The sequence below is a fragment of the Capsella rubella genome, unplaced genomic scaffold, assembly GCF_000375325.1.
Source record: "Capsella rubella cultivar Monte Gargano unplaced genomic scaffold, Caprub1_0 scaffold_2, whole genome shotgun sequence".
NCBI classification, from domain to species: domain Eukaryota; kingdom Viridiplantae; phylum Streptophyta; class Magnoliopsida; order Brassicales; family Brassicaceae; genus Capsella; species Capsella rubella.
In genome coordinates this window covers 11,285,480-11,305,001 of record NW_006238922.1, presented here as the reverse complement: position 1 = coordinate 11,305,001, position 19,522 = coordinate 11,285,480, and the positions used below count along the sequence as shown (strand labels likewise).

General features: G+C 34.3%; 4 protein-coding genes across 4 annotated transcripts; 2 read left to right on the top strand and 2 right to left on the bottom strand.

Annotated features, from left to right (window-relative positions):
- Positions 1-1,439: 1,439 nt before the first annotated feature.
- Positions 1,440-3,232, bottom strand: LOC17894257 (transcription factor BEE 3). The gene is made up of 6 exons (XM_006302630.2): positions 2,484-3,232; positions 2,253-2,375; positions 2,064-2,129; positions 1,907-1,975; positions 1,711-1,788; positions 1,440-1,577 (listed from the first exon to the last, which is right to left on the bottom strand). The coding sequence occupies exons 1-6, from the start codon at positions 2,865-2,867 to the stop codon at positions 1,494-1,496; spliced, it is 804 nt and encodes a 267-aa protein (XP_006302692.1). The 5' UTR covers positions 2,868-3,232; the 3' UTR covers positions 1,440-1,493.
- Positions 3,233-7,220: 3,988 nt separating this feature from the next.
- LOC17895060 (putative receptor-like protein kinase At4g00960) lies at positions 7,221-9,456 on the bottom strand. Its single transcript, XM_006300302.2, has 5 exons — positions 9,069-9,456; positions 8,777-8,987; positions 8,413-8,650; positions 8,165-8,315; positions 7,221-7,808 (listed from the first exon to the last, which is right to left on the bottom strand). The coding sequence occupies exons 1-5, from the start codon at positions 9,264-9,266 to the stop codon at positions 7,398-7,400; spliced, it is 1,209 nt and encodes a 402-aa protein (XP_006300364.2). The 5' UTR covers positions 9,267-9,456; the 3' UTR covers positions 7,221-7,397.
- Positions 9,457-9,905: 449 nt separating this feature from the next.
- LOC17895948 (RNA polymerase II subunit A C-terminal domain phosphatase SSU72) lies at positions 9,906-11,582 on the top strand. Its single transcript, XM_006300488.2, has 3 exons — positions 9,906-10,162; positions 10,553-10,698; positions 11,188-11,582. The coding sequence occupies exons 1-3, from the start codon at positions 9,948-9,950 to the stop codon at positions 11,406-11,408; spliced, it is 582 nt and encodes a 193-aa protein (XP_006300550.2). The 5' UTR covers positions 9,906-9,947; the 3' UTR covers positions 11,409-11,582.
- A 394-nt stretch (positions 11,583-11,976) lies between these two features.
- Positions 11,977-14,423, top strand: LOC17895947. Its single transcript, XM_006302190.2, has 2 exons — positions 11,977-12,609; positions 13,625-14,423. Exons 1-2 carry the CDS (start codon positions 12,025-12,027, stop codon positions 14,264-14,266), a joined length of 1,227 nt encoding a protein of 408 aa, XP_006302252.2. The 5' UTR covers positions 11,977-12,024; the 3' UTR covers positions 14,267-14,423.
- The last annotated feature ends 5,099 nt before the right edge of the window (positions 14,424-19,522 follow it).

Below are 19,522 nucleotides of genomic sequence, written 5' to 3'. Positions count from 1 at the left end.
ATCTTCTGCTTTCACGCGACTAATTTATTTATCAAACAAACAGTATTCATCTTTAAATCCCTTAGCTAAGGCACAAGCATTTCGACATGCCATGGAGTACTCCACTTCCACCTTTATAGAGTTTCCTCTTGTAATCTTGACCATTTATGAATGTTCTGATGATGTACCACTAATACTAGTATAGTATTATTACATGCTAAAGAGAAGAATAGATATTTAGTAGTACTACTTTAGTTCACAAATGTTTTCCCCAACCCCAATCATGATTATGATGAAATGGGAACATCAATCACAGTCCATCAAGTATGAAGCGTCACCCAAGCAATTATCTTATACAATACAAGGAAATTAATTAAAAGCTATGTTCTAAGATATTAGTAGTAGATAAGTACAGATTCCACAAAATAAGGAAAGACAAATCTTTGGTTGCTCCACGATTAAACACGTCCTTTGGAAATCCACAATCCACAAATTGCATAAAACCTATCTTTGTCGTTGTGTTTGGTTTCGGGGACATGCATCATTATTAATATTTTCTTTCGATAGTAACAAGTGAAGGGTAGTTTTGTTAATTTCGTCTAGCTACTGTTTCTGACCTGAGGTCCAACTCCAGTTGTTGTTGTATTCGAGTTTATCATCTTTGCTTGTCTTTACTTAAACCCCAATCAATGCTGATGTTGCCATATTTTTTTTTTCATCTCTATTATTGTGATTCTGATTTTTTAATATATTCTTTTCCTTTTTTCTTTCTTTAAAACTGAGATTTGATGACTATTGTTTTGGAGGTTCCAGGCTTTCCAGCTGTGGCTGATTTGAATTCTTTTTTTTTTTGTTTCCAAATTGTCTTAAAAAAATGAACGATTGAAGAGGTTCTTTGTCACCTAATATAGTATCTAACATTCGAACTTCTTAGATTGATACTATTTTTAGTAACTATTCGTATAAATAATAATATTTTTTGTATCAAACTAATTTTATGTTTAGATAATAAGTCTGATATCTTATATTATGACTACCAATATCGAAACAATTTCTCATTATTATTCTCTAAAGTGTGATTGATGAGTGCCTTTCTTACAACTTTCAAAACACTTATAAGAATTCATCAATCATATTGTCAAAATTATGGTTGGATACACTGACACTCATTCATTGTGGTTCCAAATATTGTTTTGCTCGGTAAAATTTTGATCCATATCTCTATATATATCCCCACCTTCTTCCGAGATATATCCACTTCGATTCCAATTTTTTTTTAATATTTTAGTTAATGATAGCACTAATTAAACATTTGTCATTGTCCGATCTAGTTGAACCGCAATCTCTTGGCAGTATATTTGTAATGTAGAAATTATACAAGTATACATATAATTTTATATGGCATCTTTTGATTCTTGAACAATCTATATATATATATATATATATATAATTTCTTTTAAACCCCAAAAAAAACAAATTAGAAAGACAAAGAAAAGGAGAGCAAAAAACAAAAGTCAAAGGGTCCATGTTGATGAATGGAAGACAGAATTCCCATCCCTCCCTTGCCCCATCTCCACTGCCTCACGTGCCTTTGCCCTCTGCACAACATTAATCTTCCTATTATTATAATCGATTTCTTAACAAAAACATTTTATATTAAACATTTCTAAAACTTCCAACTAAGAAGTTTTTAGATATAAATTTTTGATTAAAAGTTTTAAGTTTAGGTACCTGCATGGATTCGACATCATCAGTCTCGGAGTTGAAGTCATAATACGAACTTGCTGCTGTAATCTTCATGGATAAAAACTGTGTTCACAAAAGAAGTAAAGCCCGAATTAGTAACTTTTTTTTGAAACGAATGGAATTGGTTTAGATACAATCTATGTAATACTTTCAGAAAAAAATAAATCATTAGCAATCATACCTCAACTTGATTTTGCAATGACTGAACGTAATTAATTATCTCGTCCAGCATAGTAGCCATTCCCATTGTCTACACACCACCAAATTATATATTCAATATATTCGTATTGTCAATAAAGATCATATATCAAGTTCTCATATAATTAATGAACAATCACCTTATAACATCCGGGGACTATATCTTGCAAGCATTTTAATCTCTCGTTTATTTTCCCTCGCCGAGCCTGAAAATATATAATATTAAAAACATATTTACTAAATAATTTTCATTATATTATTTATGGGTTAATATATATATATACTGTAGTTTCCAAACTAATATATGTGTATTTATATAAGTATATTACCCGCTCAGCTATGCTGTGGCTATCAGTGGCCTGACCTCTTCTGGCTCTAACATGAACAACTTCTCTCTCTTTCTCTTCTTCTCTAGTCTTGGACCTCTTTCCTCTCTTCGAAGAAGAAGAACTCTGTAATTTTATTAGTAAGACAAAAAACACAATTAAAAATAATGGAAACTCATTGTAGAGCTTAATTATGCACATGTGTGATTAGGATTTCTTCGAGGTAATAATTACATTTATGGTCAAAAGTTTTCCATTACGAGCAGCAGAAGAGCTTGAGAGGGTTTGATCAGAGACACTGTTCTCCGAAGTAGACATAGATTCTGTAAATGTTTTTCTCTTCTTGGTACCGACGACTCTTGAAGAAGACTCATTAGAGTTGGGTAGGAAAATCCCTTGATGATGAAGATGGTTAAAGTCAATCTCAGGAGAGTTTCCGGGGAAATGATCAGATGAGAACTGAAGTTGATGATGATGAAAGAAGAGAGAGTCGAGAGGAGAAGAGAAAGGAGGAAATGTTTGGAACTGATGATGAAGAGTGTTGCTCAGTTCTGCTAGCTGTGTTATGGGATCATCCATCGTCGTATATGTCTGAAGATCTGAAGATAGATTCGCCATTCTATACTGATGATGAATTTTTTTTTTTTTTTTTGGGGTTAAAATAGAAAGTGGCTGTTTTCGAGCGAGTGACTACGTTTATATATAGAGACACTGTTTTCTATTATTGTTTCTTTTTCGCCGTTCTTGAAAAATTGGAATAAAAGTGGGGTTTTACAGTACTTAAGAGACGAGTGGAAGAAAAAAGAAAAGAAAAGAAAAAAGGAGGGACATGCAATGAAAGAGAGAGTTGTGGGATTTTCGTAATGGAGTTGGTCCCGCAGAAATTGATCAGGAGATATATCCAAATAGAGTAAGTGGGGACTCATCAGCACTGTTTAAGCAACTTCTTCTTTTCTCAAGGCAAAGGGGGAAGAACTTAAAATTAATTAAGAGACCATCCTCAACAAAAGTAGATTTAACATATCTATATATATAATTTATTGGATAAATATAACTTAGCTCTAAGTTATAAAAACAAATTTTTTTAAAAAAAACTAAGGTAGGTGTAAGTTGAAATTTAAAAGGTAGAAGAATTCTAGTCAATGTAAAGTTCCATAGACAATATATAGCCTCTCGACTTTGGTATAACTAGGTTTGATTTCTTCTGACTGCTGATCGGCCACGTTCTTCTTTCTGGATTCTTACTATATATAGAGTTAGGTTCCTATCAAAATCAAGTAACTTAATTGAACAAACCCTATCACTATCCCTTATTTTTAGACTCAAATCACATGCAAATTACATATACATATTCAAGACTCGATCTAACTTGTTGTTTTTGACTTTGAGCATTGTTTTCCTTTAAAATTTAACAAGCATACATGTTCAAATCGATCATTTTGAATACTTGTTTGGCAACTTTTTAAACCCGTTGAATTAGTAATGTATTTCATATATGTAACGTTTTGAACGAGAGTCTTATCTATCCTTACAGAGTTGGATTAAAATTAGCAGCAAACTTTAGAGTTCAAACTATGAATCTATTCTGATTAACAAGACAACTGAAACAGAGAAGCAAAACCACTCTTAAAGAAAAACCGACATAACTGAATAAAACAGTAACCCGTATACAAGATGTATGCTACATGCATCACAAAACTCTGCATAACATACAAGGGCCCGACCAAGAGTGTTACGTACTGGGCTTATAAGAAAAAACAAAATATATTCTCAACTAGAAGTAGACCCGCGCGATGCGCGAGATAAATTTGATATTATATTTATAATAATTTTAATATATTTTTTTGAATCAATTTGATTGAAGCAATTAAGTAGTTCTATTCCTTTTTATGTACTATCTCATATAATATTTATTTGATGTTTCCAAGTTTTAATATAAAACTAAGTGTATATGTTTTATGATTATTTTGTATTATGCAGATTGCTATCTACTGCATAAATTATTTAAATACATTATAAATAATATTTTTTTACAAAAAAAAAGTGAAATAATTATTAATTTGTATTCAACAAATTCCATCATCAATTAAAATAAGCATTAGAATATTTTTTTATTCAACTACATTAGATACTAAGAGTAAGATTTATACTAAGAGTAAGATTTATAGTCTTATATCACTACAAACTACTCTTTGAACTTGTAATCTATATAACTCTACTTTAGGTTTGTCCCTACGTCATCTTCTTTTTTGTTTTCAAAAAAATCATTGCTTATGAAATGTTGATTACTTTTTCCTTCGTTCTCTCAAAAAATCATATCTTCTAATATTTCATATAGGATAATATTATATAATGACACATGAATATTTTTTTTGTTAACAACTTTATATTAGTCACATGCAATTTATTCTTAAAAATATGTTAACTAAAAAGAAAAGTCACATACAATTTACCATAGCCACTTTGCTCTCTACCACGACTTCCGAGGAAAAATAATATAATCTAATTTAAATAAAAAATTAAAATAATGTAACAATAACATCATGGGAATTATACATAAATAAATTATACAACAATAATGAAAATAATAAAAAATAAAATTTTAGACAAGAAATGGAAAATATTAAAATTTTAAAGAAGATATATTAGGTTAGTACCAGGTAAGTTCTCTAATTTGTCTACCAAAGTGTTGATTTCTTTGTATGTTTGGATACAAAAATAGTAGTCAATGTTTTTGTTTTTATAGCCTTCAAAATATTTTATTTTACACATGTGTTGTTTCATACTTTCTTAATTTATAAGTACGATTAAATTTAAAAATATGTTAGATTTGTATCATACTTTCTAAAAATATTTATATCAAATTCTTAAATGTTTATTTCATTGATTTTTATGTCATATAACAACATAAAAATAGAAAAATATTAAAGATACATGAATATAAAGGAATAGGGTGAGGGAATGATTACCTATATAATGATAAACTAAAAAAGAAAATAGAGATGAATTTTCAAAAAACAAAAAATTATAATAACATAAGATGTATATAGTCTCTAATTTATTTTACAATTGAGATTTTATAAAAGAATATTTTAATTGATTTCTAAAACTCATACAAAAAAAAACACAAAGCTATTCTTTTATATAATAATTGAGATAGAGAATTGGAGGATGAGAAAATGGTAACTGAGAAAATGAGTATATATAGGAAGAGAAGTGATGGGAGTTACAATTTCATAAAAACAATTATGGGAATCAATTATAATTTATTGTGTGCTGAAAAATTCAATGTAAAATATAGTTAATGCAAATTTATATTATTTCAGTTTTTATATTAAAGTGTGAGTTTAATGTATATGACTAAATGTGTTTTGTGGTTTAATTGTTTTTCAGTTTTATATTAAATTGTGAATTAAATATATATATAGATATGATAATACCTAATATTTTTTTTTAAGTTACATGCCAATTGAACCAATAAGAAGAGAGTGAAACTTGTTGTTGCCAAAAAAAAAAGAAGAGAGTGAAACTTTATTTATATATATATGATTTGTTAATAATATGATAATTATTCTTTAATTAAATGTCATGATATATTATATTTATAATAATTTAGGTGTACTATTTTATTATACTGAAAAAGTCTAAATTTCTCTAATTTTATTATTTACCGTGGATTTCACGATGCTAAAGTAAAAAAAAAAACAATTCTCTTTAACTATTTTATTATAAACTTATTTTTGAAAAATTATAAGAACATGTTACAAATGATTTATTACCCATATTAATAACTTTAGGAAAAAATACTTTAAAAGGAGGAGGAAATTTTGATGTCATTTTTGAACTTTAAATCTAAAAGAAAAAAACTCATACCAATTTTCTTTCAATACAAAGAAAAAAATTTGAACTACTCCATTTTATGTTTAGCTTATATGGTATTTAATTTAAATAGAACTAAAACTGGAGAATTTTTCTTTTTTGCCACAATGTCACTTTTTTAAAATCAAATAATACATATCTTATAACTTACAACACAATAGCACAAATAAACTAATTTTAAAATGTTAAATTAGAATTTAATAAAAATGACACATGTCATGAATATAGAGCGCCAAATGTCGCTTTGTGGGCAAAGTTAGAAAAAACCTTGGCTTATTATATAAGATTGCAAACATAATTGTAAGAAAAGAAAAAAAGGTTAAAAGATTAAAGGATTTGCAAACTTGAGACCATAAGAAAAAAAGAGCATATATATAATAACCCCTGCATTCCGAAGATTTTTACTAAAATATATATATGTTTGTCTTAAAATTTGAATTTATTATGAGGTCTTAAACATTAGTCGGCTGGTTTTAGGCATGGACTGGACTGGTAGCATTCTGATAAGATTTCAATCGATCATCCAAGTTCATTATAGGGACACAAACTTATTAAAATATATATATATATATATATATATATATATATATATATACTCCATGTTTATTTCTACATTTTCATATTGTAGATTTTCCTTTTTAGTACATCTCATATATGTTTGCAATATATATACATGCATGGTGCATACACATGACACCCAATCAACAAAAAGAATGCAACCAATGAAACAAAATCACATATAGTTTAGTTTTGATTTTGGAAGAAAACTCTGATAAATTAGATAGTTCGACACTTCTAGACTTAATTGTTTTATTGTATAACTAAACTTCCTTGTTTCTTATGGCCATTAGCTAGGAAAACAAAAAGTCATAGTAAAGTCAGTAATAAGGTTTGTGCCAAACTGATCCTCTTTATGAAGATGGAAATGGAAAGTTGAAATAATTATCACACCTAAAAATCGATTACTCTGAAAGACATATACATGTCACCTAGGGCTGCCTAAAATTGATCCACCATATAGTAAATCCCAGTAGATTAGGAAATTAAAACTTAAATTTATCGAAGAATTCATTTAGATAAAAATCACAAAAATAAAATTTGGAACACAAATATTTGTTATTAATTTGCTAATATATATGCAAACGGTATACAAGATCATAAATAATCACGATAGCCATAGACATATGATATAAAATGTCCTCTTCTTTGTCTTGCTCTCATTATATATACACGTAGATAAGGGTGCATTTACATGTTTTGCTTTATTATTCATCTTCCTTCGGCGAAGGAAGACATGGTAATGGAGTTCCTCGAGTACTCCTCAACGAGGCTATTCTGTCCAAACGCTCCTCCTCCACTAATTCTTCTACTCTTAAAACTGTTTGGTTCACTCCCGGTTATTCCACAACTTCGTGCACCACCTCCTGTTCCGGTCCCAGTACTTGTATAGCCGCCTCCTCTACGACCTTGGAGTCCAGGACGACCCGGTTTAGGCAAATCAAATGAATCGCTCGACAACATTTGATGAACCATGTTCATCTCAGGCCTCTTTGACGTGATCTGCTGGCAACACAGTAGTCCTATAAGGAAACAAGTGGCTGCTTCGTCGCGGTTGTATACTCCTGCCAGAGATTGATCAACCAATTCCAGAATTTTGCCTTCTTGGTACATTTTCCACGCCTGCATGCACCGATTTTAAACTCGGGTTATCGAGTCAGGCCAATGTTTTTTTGTTCCAAGTTAAACAAGTCTTTTGATAAAGATGAACAAATGTGGGATTTGTTAACATATAGAAACAGAACAAATAGAAACATATATAAGCAATACTTACTAAATAAAGATATGTCTAGATAAATAGTATGGAATAATCTAAACTATTCCCATATTTAGAGGAAATTAAGATGATCTAACAGTACTAAGATACAAAAGATATGATAGTGACTCCACTTCTTACCAAATGATTTTGTGATCATGATCTCATAATCCCTCTAGGTCGTGCACAAAACCGTATTTAAATGTTATGGTTTCCAACTTACATAGTTCAAAAGATCGGCCCTTTCCTGTCCAAGACGAGGATTTTGATTCTTTCTTCCGCTAGCTATCTCCAAAACCAAGACCCCATAGCTAAAAACATCTGACTTGACCGATAAAAGCCCATGCAAGGCATACTCAGGGGCCATATAACCACTGCATTCATTAAACACTATACATAATCATATTTGCATTCACAAATATTCCCAGATGATAGAGATTATGATGAGTTTAAGTGTAGTCAGCTACTCACTAAGTACCAGAGATTTTAAAGGTATTGGTATGAGTGCCGTCTCCAGGAAATAACCGGGCCAAACCGAAATCCGAGATTTTCGGGTTCAAGTCATTATCCAGAAGAATGTTGCTGGCTTTGATATCTCTGTGTATTATCCGTACCGGAGCTTCTTCGTGTAGATACAACAGTCCTCTCGCCACTCCTATAATGATTCGCCATCGATGGTGCCAATCAAGTGAACCGGGTTTGATCTTATCTAAAAATTACAAAGACATCAATAATTAAACCAAACAGGTTCGAATCGGATGAATTAAAAAGAGCAGAACCAATGATTCGGTACAGTTTGGTCGTGGACTTGTCCGACAATTAAAAAGAGACGTACCAAAGAGAAAATAGTCGAGACTCCGATTAGGGAGATACTCGTAAACCAGCATTTTCTCGGGACCATGGAAGCAACAACCTAGCAAAGAAACCAAGTTCTTATGTTGAATCCTAAGCAAGAGATTAACCTCGTTGGTGAATTCTCTAGACCCTTGTCTCGAATTCACTGATAGCTTCTTCACGGCTATCTCTTCACCATTCGGCATCAATCCCTATTCGTAATGTCGTATCAAATAAATGACCCTCTCTGTTATTGAATTCAAAACAGAGTTTTCTATTAGAGTTTAGTTTACCTTGTAGACAGGGCCAAATCCGCCGGTTCCGAGCCGGTTCTTCTCGGAGAAAATATCAGTGGCGACTTCAAGCTCTTGGAGATCGAAGAAGATCCCACGATCACCACCGTCTTCGGCTGATTCTTCTCCACCGGAAGCTGCCTGACCACCGCACATCTTAAGCAGCGCTATCAAGCCACTGAAAAGACGGCGGACCATCTCTTGTGACGATATGTGGCTCGTTTTGTCACCCTCAGAGTGAAGATTAGTATAAGGTGTGGGATATTATTTTCAAATCCAGTTTCTAATTGAGTTTGTTTCTTGTTCCGGTATGGCTTATACAAAGATCAAAGTATACAAGTCGTTGAGTCAGTCAACGGCATTGACCGAGCATGGACACATACCTACTGATACGCGTTACATTAAGTTCCGTTTTTTTCTTTTTGTTGGAAACATTTTTTGCTTTTATAGCAGCCAAAAGGAGTGTTATGTAAGTTTAGATTCATCATAAACAGCTTAATAGTGAAAAATATATGTAAATATTACTAATTTAATAAAAAAAAAAAGTTAAAACATTTGGCAAATTAATACATGCTTAGGTTTATGTTTAAGACAAAGTCATGGAGTCAATTTTACAAAATGAGAAAGTAAGTCATAGCAAGGGACCTTTTTTATTGGACGATAAATTCGCAAAAGGACCAAATTCTATTTATCGTGCGAAATTTCCTCTTGGACCGTTTTTGTGTTTACTATTTTGTCATAGCAAATAAAGCCCGGCTCAGGCCATGTTTTAGGCCCAATTCAATCTGTCACTTTTACACATCTAAATATCGACCAACTGTTCACAATCGCCGGGAAAATTACAGATTTGTTCGACGCGGCGGCGGGTGGGGGATCGCGATGAGGTTCCGGTATGCTATGGTCTGTTCGTCGAATCAGAACCGGAGCATGGAAGCTCACGCTCTTCTTAAGAGACAAGGTCTGGATGTTGCTTCGTACGGGACTGGGTCTCATGTTAAACTACCTGGACCATCTCTCAGAGAGCCTAACGTCTACGACTTTGGAACTCCTTACAAGAAGATGTTCGATGAGCTCAGGCGCAAAGATCCTGAACTGTATCCTCTTAATGCGTTCCTTTGTTTTGTTGCTTACCGATCATGATTTTTTTCAAATCCCTAAGTTTGAGTTGGTCACTGCTTCAGTCTCAATATTCTTCTAGTGTTGTGATATTCGCTAATTTTTAGTCTGGATACAACAATTTTGCTTCCTGATTACATTTTCCACTTCCTGCACACTAAATTTTGTAGGTTTAATTTGCAATCCTGTTATTTTAGTGAAGGCATTGTTATTAAAGTGTGTTTCTAGTAAATTTACAAAATTTATCTGTCTTATGGCTATGTTTGTCCAGCCTATGATTTTCTGTATTGTACTCAGGAGCATGTTCATTGGGTTGTATAGGGAGGCTTGTAAGCTTTAAGTTTGATACCTTAACTGTTCATCATCAGTTACAAGCGGAATGGTATATTGCAGATGCTTAAGAGGAATTTATCTGTGAAACTTGCTCCTCAAAGATGGCAAGACAATGCTGGTGATGGTGTGTTTGATGTGGTCATGACATTTGAAGAAAAGGTTTTCGATTCAGTCCTTGAAGGTAGTTCATTTCCTCCCTATCTTACGGTTAAATACTTTGTTTGAAAATTGATTTATCTTAAGTGCTGACTACGTAGATACTCATCCCACAAAAATTTTATGAATTTGGAAGAAAAATGTGGCATAAGTAGATGTGTTTATCAATGTATCAATTTATCCCATTTGAAGAAAATTGAGATGTTGAGACTTTGGTGTTTCCAAACAATCTTCTCCCTTGGTAAAATTGTGCCGAACTAATCAGGATAGATGTTTAGATATAAATCAATGAAGTCGTTAAGCATTCACAAGTCATGTGAAACCTTAAAGTTCTACAGGGTGCCCTTTCTTGCAACTTAGTTTACCTTTTAGCTTGCTGTATTTGTTAGCTTGAAAACGATGGCAATTATGGTTTGACAGAACTCTCGTTTATCTTTGGTGTGAGAGTAATACGAACATTCTTGTATCTTAATATCTTTATCTGATCAAGTTAGAGTTTATTACCAATCTGCAGATCTTAACAACAGAGAACAGTCACTGATGAAAGCCATACTTGTGATGAACTTGGAGGTTAAAGATAATCACGAAGAAGCGGCTATAGGTGGCCGTCTTGCCTTGGAACTCTGTCAAGAGATTGAAGGGAATGAAACATGGGAAGATACGATTGATGACATTGTTGCGGGTTTTGAAAAACAACATAGGCGGAAACTGGTCTTTAGCATCTCATTCTACTGAAGATTCTACCATCAGTCGCTTTAACGGTCAGATTATGTAGTGTGCTGTTCTGTAGCGAGAGTCTTGAGATTCTAAACACATTTATAAGTCATCGGTTTTATATGCCTTAAGGTTACATACTTGAAAGTGTAGAAGAAATTGCCTGTTATTAAATGAGAAATTGTCTTCCAAACACTTTCCTTTGTTTGTTTCATCCTGGCTTGAAAGTTGAAACAGACCCTTGATGAGTTAATGTTACAGTACAAAACTATTTCGATTGTGTGCTGTTTGTTTGTTTGACATGTCTCAAAGAGAAGTAATAAAATAAAATAAAATACAACAGAGTGGTGACACTACTGGTCTTCACCCAAAGCATTACTTCATCTTTAATGTCACAATCTAAGTTAACGTGTTTAATTGAAACCCAATTCGTGTACCAATTAAATTAAACTAACCCCTAAAATCGTGTACAAGTCAATGCAATGTGTCTAGCAAAATCTCATGCCCGTGCCGTGAGATTAGAAGACGAAAAGTCCCTTTAGAATTCATAATCTTGAGCTTGGCTATATATATAACGTCGCTCCTCCCACAGTTCGTAATATGTTTGTTTCAGAACCACATATTTATACGAAAAATAATGAACAAGAGCCTCGAAACGCAAGAAGACCCTCTTCAACAAGAAAGTCGTCATCATCTTCATCAAATCTTCATATCCAAGGTATTCAAATCCCATAGATTCTTCCAAGCCCTCGTGTTGTATTCGTTTCTTATAGGTTTCGGGTTCGGACTCGGCTTCATACTCAACGTACACATAAGAAACGTCTCTTTCAGTCCCCAACTCTTTCGACTATCCTCTCCAACATCCTCCTGCTCGTCCTCCAACTCTTCCCTGATCAGTCCACTGCCAGAAAAATGTGTTTCGCTGAAAGAAACAGTTGATGAAGAGCAAAAGGGTCATCCTCTGGTGATACATAACATAACGGAGGAAGAACTCTTTAGTCGTGCGTCGAAGATTCAGAAAAAGACGTTGAAGATGACAAAAAAAGTGGCGTTTATGTTCTTGACGAGAGGGAAGCTTCCTTTGGCTAAACTGTGGGAGAGATTTTTCCAAGGCCATGAAGGTCTTTTCTCAATTTACATTCATACTAGTGACCCTTCATTTTACGTTGACGACGAAACGCAGGAAACGTCGCCTTTTTATCGTCGAAGGATTCCAAGCAAGGTCAGTCAATTTCCTTTATTCCCTATACCCAATTTTATAATTTGCTTAAAAGAGTTTTTTTTTTTTTTTTGAAAGAAAAATATATAATTGAGGTAGTCTAGTTAAATCAGCCTATTAATAGTTACACTTTTTATGGAAATTATATATTTTTTCTAATATATGTAAAAATCTACTTTGAAAAATTAGTGTGGTGCTTAGAACTTAGAAGTTATTTCCAAAAGAAGAGCGCGACAAAATTAACGAACATTGATTAGCATTTAACATTTTTATTTCTTTCAACTCGTAACGCTTTAGCGTTGCTAATTATGATTGCTAAACAAAGGACTTACGGTAACTACATCATCTGTGAGTCTGTGACTGTAAATTTTCAAGGCCTATATTAATTTAAAGAAAAACGTAGATCAGCATCCTTTCGTTTCCTTATATAAAATACGTTTCAAACCTGGTCAGGTCTACCTATACTTTATTCAGAGCGTAGATGAATTACAAAAATGATACGTGTCGAAGAAGTTAGAAAAGTCCATACAAAGAGATTTTCAAGAATGGCACGAATCATATCGTAATTTTCTGGTTATAATTTTTGGTCGAATGATAACAAAATAAAAGGTATTTGAGATTTTTTTTTAGAAAACTTTACCTACACCAGTAACACCCATCATGTGACTAACAATGACCTCATTGTTTCTCTTCTTTTCTTTTTCCTTTGTTTGTTCAATATTGTTTCTCTTTAGAACCAATAATATGAGGGGGGTATAAAAATTAACCATTAAATACTGTAATACATAGGGTAGAAAAGTCGTTTATTATTAATTAGTATCTTTTGTATAATGTCTACGTATGCCTCTTCATTCCCCTTTCAATACATACATCATATACTATATAAATACAAAATCGTTGAGTAGTCTATTTTGGCTACCGACATATATATTTTTAAGATTAATCAATGAATAAATTGCTAACTAAAATAATAATATCACGAGTTCTCATGTCCGAGGATTTTTTCTTGTTTCTCTAGGAAGTGAAATGGGGAATGGTGAGCATGGTGGAGGCTGAGCGGCGGCTACTGGCCAATGCTCTGCTAGATGCCGGAAACCACCGCTTCGTCCTCCTCTCGGAATCAGACATCCCTCTCTTCAACTTCTCTACCATTTACTCTTACCTCGTAAACTCTCAACACTCCTACGTCGACATCTACGACCTCCCCGGACCAGCAGGTCGAGGCCGCTACAATCGCCGTATGTCACCAGTCATCAGCCGCGGCAACTGGCGAAAAGGGTCTCAATGGTTCGAGATAGACCGTGAGGTAGCTGCAGCCGTCGTCTCGGACACAGTTTATTTTCCCGTGTTCAAGAAACATTGCCTTTGGGGATGCTATGCCGACGAGCATTACTTACCGACGTTTGTCCACGTGATGTTTCCGGGGAAGAACGCAAACCGGTCGGTGACGTGGACTGATTGGTCAAGACGAGGGCCGCATCCGAGGAAGTATACTCGGCGGTCGGTGACGCGGGAGTTTCTATTGAAGTTGAGGAATAGAGAAGAAGGGTGTGTCTATAATGGGGAGAAGAACGAAAAATGTTACTTGTTTGCTAGGAAGTTCGATGGTGCTTCTTTGGATAAATTGTTATATTTTGCTCATAGGGTTTTGGGATTTTAGCTCTCTTCTTAAGACCCCTAACATACGACTCGGCCAATTTGTGTTTGGTACTATCCCATTTGCGTATTTTAAAATTTTGTAATTACAAAAAAAAAAAACAGAAAAAAGAAAAATGTAATTACAAATACCATATACTTGTTTCACATATTTTTGTTCATTTTCAGAGAAATCTTCTTCATCCTCTGCATGTTTAGTAGCATTACAATTCCCCCAATTATGTGTAAGGCCCATTTATTTGTTCGGAGTTGAAAGACCCAATTGTTAATAAAAACTTGTTCATTTTTCTATCTCTTGTGTTATTTATTCGAGACGAACTTTTTTTGAAATTTTTTTATCATGGCAGTAGACAATGATGTACATTAGAGAACATCACTTTTACCGGATCTGAAGTTCGTGGAGATATGTTGAACGTCTAACGAACACAATTCTATCTTGCAAGTGCTCAGGCGTGATTGTCGTGGCATGATCAAAGCGTTTATGCTAATTTTTGGAGAGAGCTGGATAAAACCATAACTTTTTCAGTTTTGAAAAACTATTTAGTTATTGTTATATTGTAGTACACGTAGAGTTACCAAAATATTAATGATTCAATAATTGATTAATCTTTACTGTTAGTTTCTCGTTTTCAATTACGTGAGTAATATAGATCAATTACGTAATCTAAACCACTAGTTTAGTATCTAATAATTGTATACGAACCAACGCGGCCGTTTTGTTCCGTACGCGGACGTTTCATTTGTTAAAAAAAAAAATAGAGTAGACTGAAACTCAAACTAATAATTTGTTTCAGTCTCCAAATAGCATGTGATTTTATGGACAATTAAACATAAAACATTAAAGTTATATTATGACGTTTTAGAATATTATATAAACTAGATATATAGAAAAATGTTGCTTACTTTAGTAACCAAAAAAACACTGCGAAGGGTAAAGCTGTTTCCAAGAAACAGAGCACTCCTCCTTCAGATACGTTTATTTTCGCCAAGACTCAAGACTTTTCCAACTTTATTATCTTTCGTTCCTTACAAAACACTAAAAAATGGATTACTGTGATGATCATGTTACAAACGAACACACAGAAACATTACTTTTTTTTTTAGTTAGCCTTAGCCACACCCAGAAGTGAATAGCAGCAATACAGAAAACGGGCTTTTCACATCATTCATTTTAGATTATATCAAATCGAATAATGTCGTGACAAAGGCTATGTGACAGTTTCAAAAAAAGAAAAAAAAAGAAGGCAAAGGCTATGTGAATGTGACAATACAAATTCATCACAAGAGTCAAGACCACTCACTATGATTACTTGACGCAGCCAAGAATAATTTTGAAGTTATAATCAAAAATAAAAACAGAGTAAAATTTAATTAAAGAGGTAGATTGTTGATTGAGACTAACAGAGTTGATTGTAGCTAAAACGTACAACAAGTTTTGAGAGGAAAAAATGAGATTTAAAACCCACCCGACAAGAAATTACCCGAAAAGAACAAATCAATTTGACGAACCTTCTTCGAACATTGTTCACTACCTCACCCTTTATTATATAATTTTTGTTGACATCACTCTTTATTATATAATTTAATATTAATAAACCAACAAAAAACTTAAAACTTGGATAAGATTAATCTTCTTTAACACAATACATTCTGTAATTTTTTATTTTTAAAAAGCCGATATATATTAAATAATAGCTTTTTATAAAATATTCGGATCTTGTAGGAAAACGATGAAAACCAAAAAACAAAAAAATGTTATGAAAAGACCTGTCTTCCTTTTATTTATCTTAAAAAATAGTTTGATAAAATGAGTACTATTATATGAAAGGGGTTTGTTGTTAAATTGTTTATACATGTATTTATCGACGAGACCAAACAAGTTGGGGTTATTGCAAACTTGAAATCAAGAAACGAAGAATCTGAAACTGTCTTTTTCTCTGATTTTCATATGTTTGATTTCACTGTTGAAATGTGATTCAATGCTTGGTCAAAAAAAATAAATGTGATAGTTTAAGTATTTGTCAGTTTTGGTTTTATTATTAATTTGGGGGTTTCAAATTATGTTTAATGTAGGACAATAATGAGTCCATGGGGTAATGGGAGTAAGTTACATTTCTAGTTTTCTATATAAGTTATGTAATCTCATTCTGACAAAAGTGAACCAGAAGAACAAGAGTAAACTAGAGAATCAGAGAAATAAGAGAAAAGTATTATTTAGTAAAAGTTCTTATTCTCTGTACGTCTTACAGCTCTTCTTTGTTCCGCACGTCTGTTAGTATAACAGAGTGGTTTTGTAGAATTCAGTTCTACTTTCTTTGTTTTTACAACATTGTGGTATCAGAGCGTTAGGTTTCAGTCCCCTTTGATCTTTGTGTAGAAAAGACAAAGTGAGCGTTTGCGTTTCAGTTCTCTTTGATCTTTGTGTGGAAAAGACAGAGTGAGCGATGGCAGCCAATGGAGGAAACCAACAGCTATCAGTTCCGCAGTTCAAGGGTGAGAAGTATCATCTTTGGAGTCTTAAGATGAAGACTATGTTCAGGTCTCAAGAGATTTGGGATTTGGTGGAGAATGGATTTGAAGATGCGAATCCAGCAGAACCCGAGCAGCAGCTACGGGAGAATCGCAAGAAGGATGCGAAGGCGCTGTTCTTCATTCAGTCAGCCTTGGATGAAGATATCCTGTCACGGATTGTAGCCGTGAACACGTCTCACGAAGCGTGGGAAATTTTGAAGCGTGAGTACCAGGGAGATCAGAAGGTAATCACTGTGAAGCTTCAGACTCTACGTCATAATTTTGAAACAATTGTGATGAAGGAGAAAGAGTCAATACAAGAGTATTTGGCAAGGGTGTCAAACATTGTGAGCCAAATGAGATCTTATGGCGAAACTGTGCCAGACGTAACTATTGTGAGTAAAGTTCTCAGAACTTTAGTTCCAAAGTTTGAGTATGTTGTTCCTGCGATCATGGAAGCCAATGATCTGAGCAAATACACGTTTGATGAGATGATGAGTTCGTTGTTGTCGCATGAAGATCGTCTTGGTAAGAAGGTTGAGAAGTCTGAGGAGAAAGCTTTCCAGGTGAAGGGAGAGTACTCAGGACAGGGCCACAGTAATGGTTCTGGTAGAGGATCTGGCAGAGGAAAAGGCAGATCTGGAGGTCGCGCAGACCATGACCGTGGAAGAGGTCAGAACAACACTGGTGGGTCGTACAGCAAAGGTACAGACAAGAGCAATATTGAGTGTTATTATTGCAAAAGTTGGGTCATATGCAAGCTGATTGTTGGAAGAAGCAAAATAAAGAAAAGAAAGCGAGCTTTGCAGAAGAAGATGTGCAGCCGAGACTTTTCATGGCATACAAGAGTCTAAATGTGTCTGAAGAAGTGTGGTATTTGGACAGCGGTTGTTCTAATCATATGACAGGCATCAAGTCATTGTTTAAGGAGATAGATGAGTCGTACAAGCTGAAAGTCAAGCTTGGGGATGACAAAGAAGTTCAAGTTGAAGGAAGAGGAATCGTTTCTGTCAAAGATAGAGATGGTAATCTCAAATTCATCTATGATGTGTATTACATTCCTGATCTAGCGCAGAATCTGTTGAGTGTTGGTCAGATGGTGGAAAACAATTGTTCTGTTCTCTTTGATGGGGATGTGTGTGTTATCAAGGATAAGAAATCTGATTTCACAGTAGCAGTGGTGAAGAAGACTGCAAACAATCTGTACCCGTTACAGATGTCGTCTATTGAAGCAAGTGCTTTGGTTGCGAAAGTTTCAGAGATGTCAAGGTTGTGGCATTTACGATATGGGCATCTACACGAGAATGGGATGAAGATTCTCAGTCAGAAGAATATGGTGGTTGGATTACCACATATTGATGCTTTTGGGATGTGCGAAGGATGCATATATGGGAAACAAACGCGGAGGTCATTTCCTGTTGGTCAGGCAAGGAGAGCAACTCAATGTCTTGAGATTGTTCATGCTGATTTGTGCGGTCCTATGCAGACTACTTCTCTTGGAGGAAGTAAGTATTTCCTGATGTTAACAGATGACTACAGCATGATGAGCTGGGTTTATTTTTTGGTGTCTAAAGGTGAAGCATTTGAGATGTTCAAGAAATTTAAGGCACTAGTGGAGAAACAAAGTGGGTTGTTAGTCAAGGTGTTGCGAACTGACAGAGGTGGAGAGTTCACATCTACTGAGTTCAACCAATTTTGTGAAGATGAAGGTATTCATCGTGAGCTTACTACAGCTTATACACCGGAGCAGAATGGTGTAGCAGAGAGGAAGAACAGGACTGTTGTAGAGATGGCGAGAAGTATGTTGAAACAGAAGAATTTGCCAAATCTGTTTTGGGCTGAAAGTGTGAGCACAGCAGTGTATCTGCTGAACATTTCACCAACAAAAGCAGTCGCAGACAAAACTCCATATGAAGCGTGGTGTGGCAGAAAACCTGCAGTAAGTCACTTGAGAATTTTTGGCAGTGTTGCATATTCTCTTGTTGATATTCATCTTAGGAGAAAGTTGGATGACAAATCTGAGAAATGCATTGGTTATTGTTCACAATCCAAAGGTTATAGATTGTATAATCCTGTGAGTGGGAAGATTGTTGAAAGCAGGAACGTCACATTCGATGAGGATGCAGTTTGGAGTTGGTGTGAGGGTGATAACGGTGAGCTTGTTGAAGTTCAGCTAGACAGCTCTGTAGAACAGCACGGTACTGTTGAGCAGGGAGAGAATCAGAGTCCAGTTGGTTCTGAAGGTCATACACCCGCAAATTCAGTCCTTAATTCGCCTAATAGCAGTGGTCACAACAACAGAAGCGGTGACACAAGCAGTGAAGAAGAAAGTCCTACTCGAAAATTTAGATCCCTGAGAGAGGTTTATGAAGTTCAGCAAGCGTTGTTCATTTCTGAGCCAGGATCGTTCAACGAGGCTGTAGAGGAATCAGAGTGGCAGAAAGCAATGGATGAAGAGATAGAGTCCATAGAGAAAAGTAAGACTTGGGAGTTAGTTGAGCTTCCTGAAGGCAAACACGCAATTGGTGTGAAGTGGGTATTTCGAACAAAGTATCATGCTGATGGTAGTGTTCAGAAGTATAAAGCAAGACTGGTGGTCAAAGGCTATGCACAAGAGTACGGAGTGGATTATGAAGAAACATTTTCTCCTGTTGCAAGGTTTGATACAGTGAGAGTTTTACTTCAGTTTGGTGCAAGTATGAATTGGCCAATGTATCAGTTTGATGTTAAGTCAGCTTTCTTAAATGGT

Bases quoted from the DNA above. Each gene is read 5' to 3' on its own strand.
- LOC17894257 (XM_006302630.2), bottom strand. From the start codon at position 2,867: ATGGCGAATCTATCTTCAGATCTTCAGACATATACGACGATGGATGAT. The intron at 1,976-2,063 runs GTGATTGTTCAT...GGTGGTGTGTAG, and splicing joins TAGTCCCCGGATGTTATAAG to ACAATGGGAATGGCTACTAT. The intron at 1,578-1,710 runs GTACCTAAACTT...AATGTTGTGCAG, and splicing joins ATGATGTCGAATCCATGCAG to AGGGCAAAGGCACGTGAGGC.
- LOC17895060 (XM_006300302.2), bottom strand. From the start codon at position 9,266: ATGGTCCGCCGTCTTTTCAGTGGCTTGATAGCGCTGCTTAAGATGTGC. The intron at 8,651-8,776 runs GTACGTCTCTTT...TGTAATTTTTAG, and splicing joins TCTCGACTATTTTCTCTTTG to ATAAGATCAAACCCGGTTCA. The intron at 8,316-8,412 runs GTGAGTAGCTGA...TAATGAATGCAG, and splicing joins TTTAAAATCTCTGGTACTTA to TGGTTATATGGCCCCTGAGT.
- LOC17895948 (XM_006300488.2), top strand. From the start codon at position 9,948: ATGAGGTTCCGGTATGCTATGGTCTGTTCGTCGAATCAGAACCGGAGC. The intron at 10,163-10,552 runs GTATCCTCTTAA...GTTCATCATCAG, and splicing joins AGGCGCAAAGATCCTGAACT to TTACAAGCGGAATGGTATAT. The intron at 10,699-11,187 runs GTAGTTCATTTC...ACCAATCTGCAG, and splicing joins TTTCGATTCAGTCCTTGAAG to ATCTTAACAACAGAGAACAG.
- LOC17895947 (XM_006302190.2), top strand. From the start codon at position 12,025: ATGAACAAGAGCCTCGAAACGCAAGAAGACCCTCTTCAACAAGAAAGT. The intron at 12,610-13,624 runs GTCAGTCAATTT...TTGTTTCTCTAG, and splicing joins GTCGAAGGATTCCAAGCAAG to GAAGTGAAATGGGGAATGGT.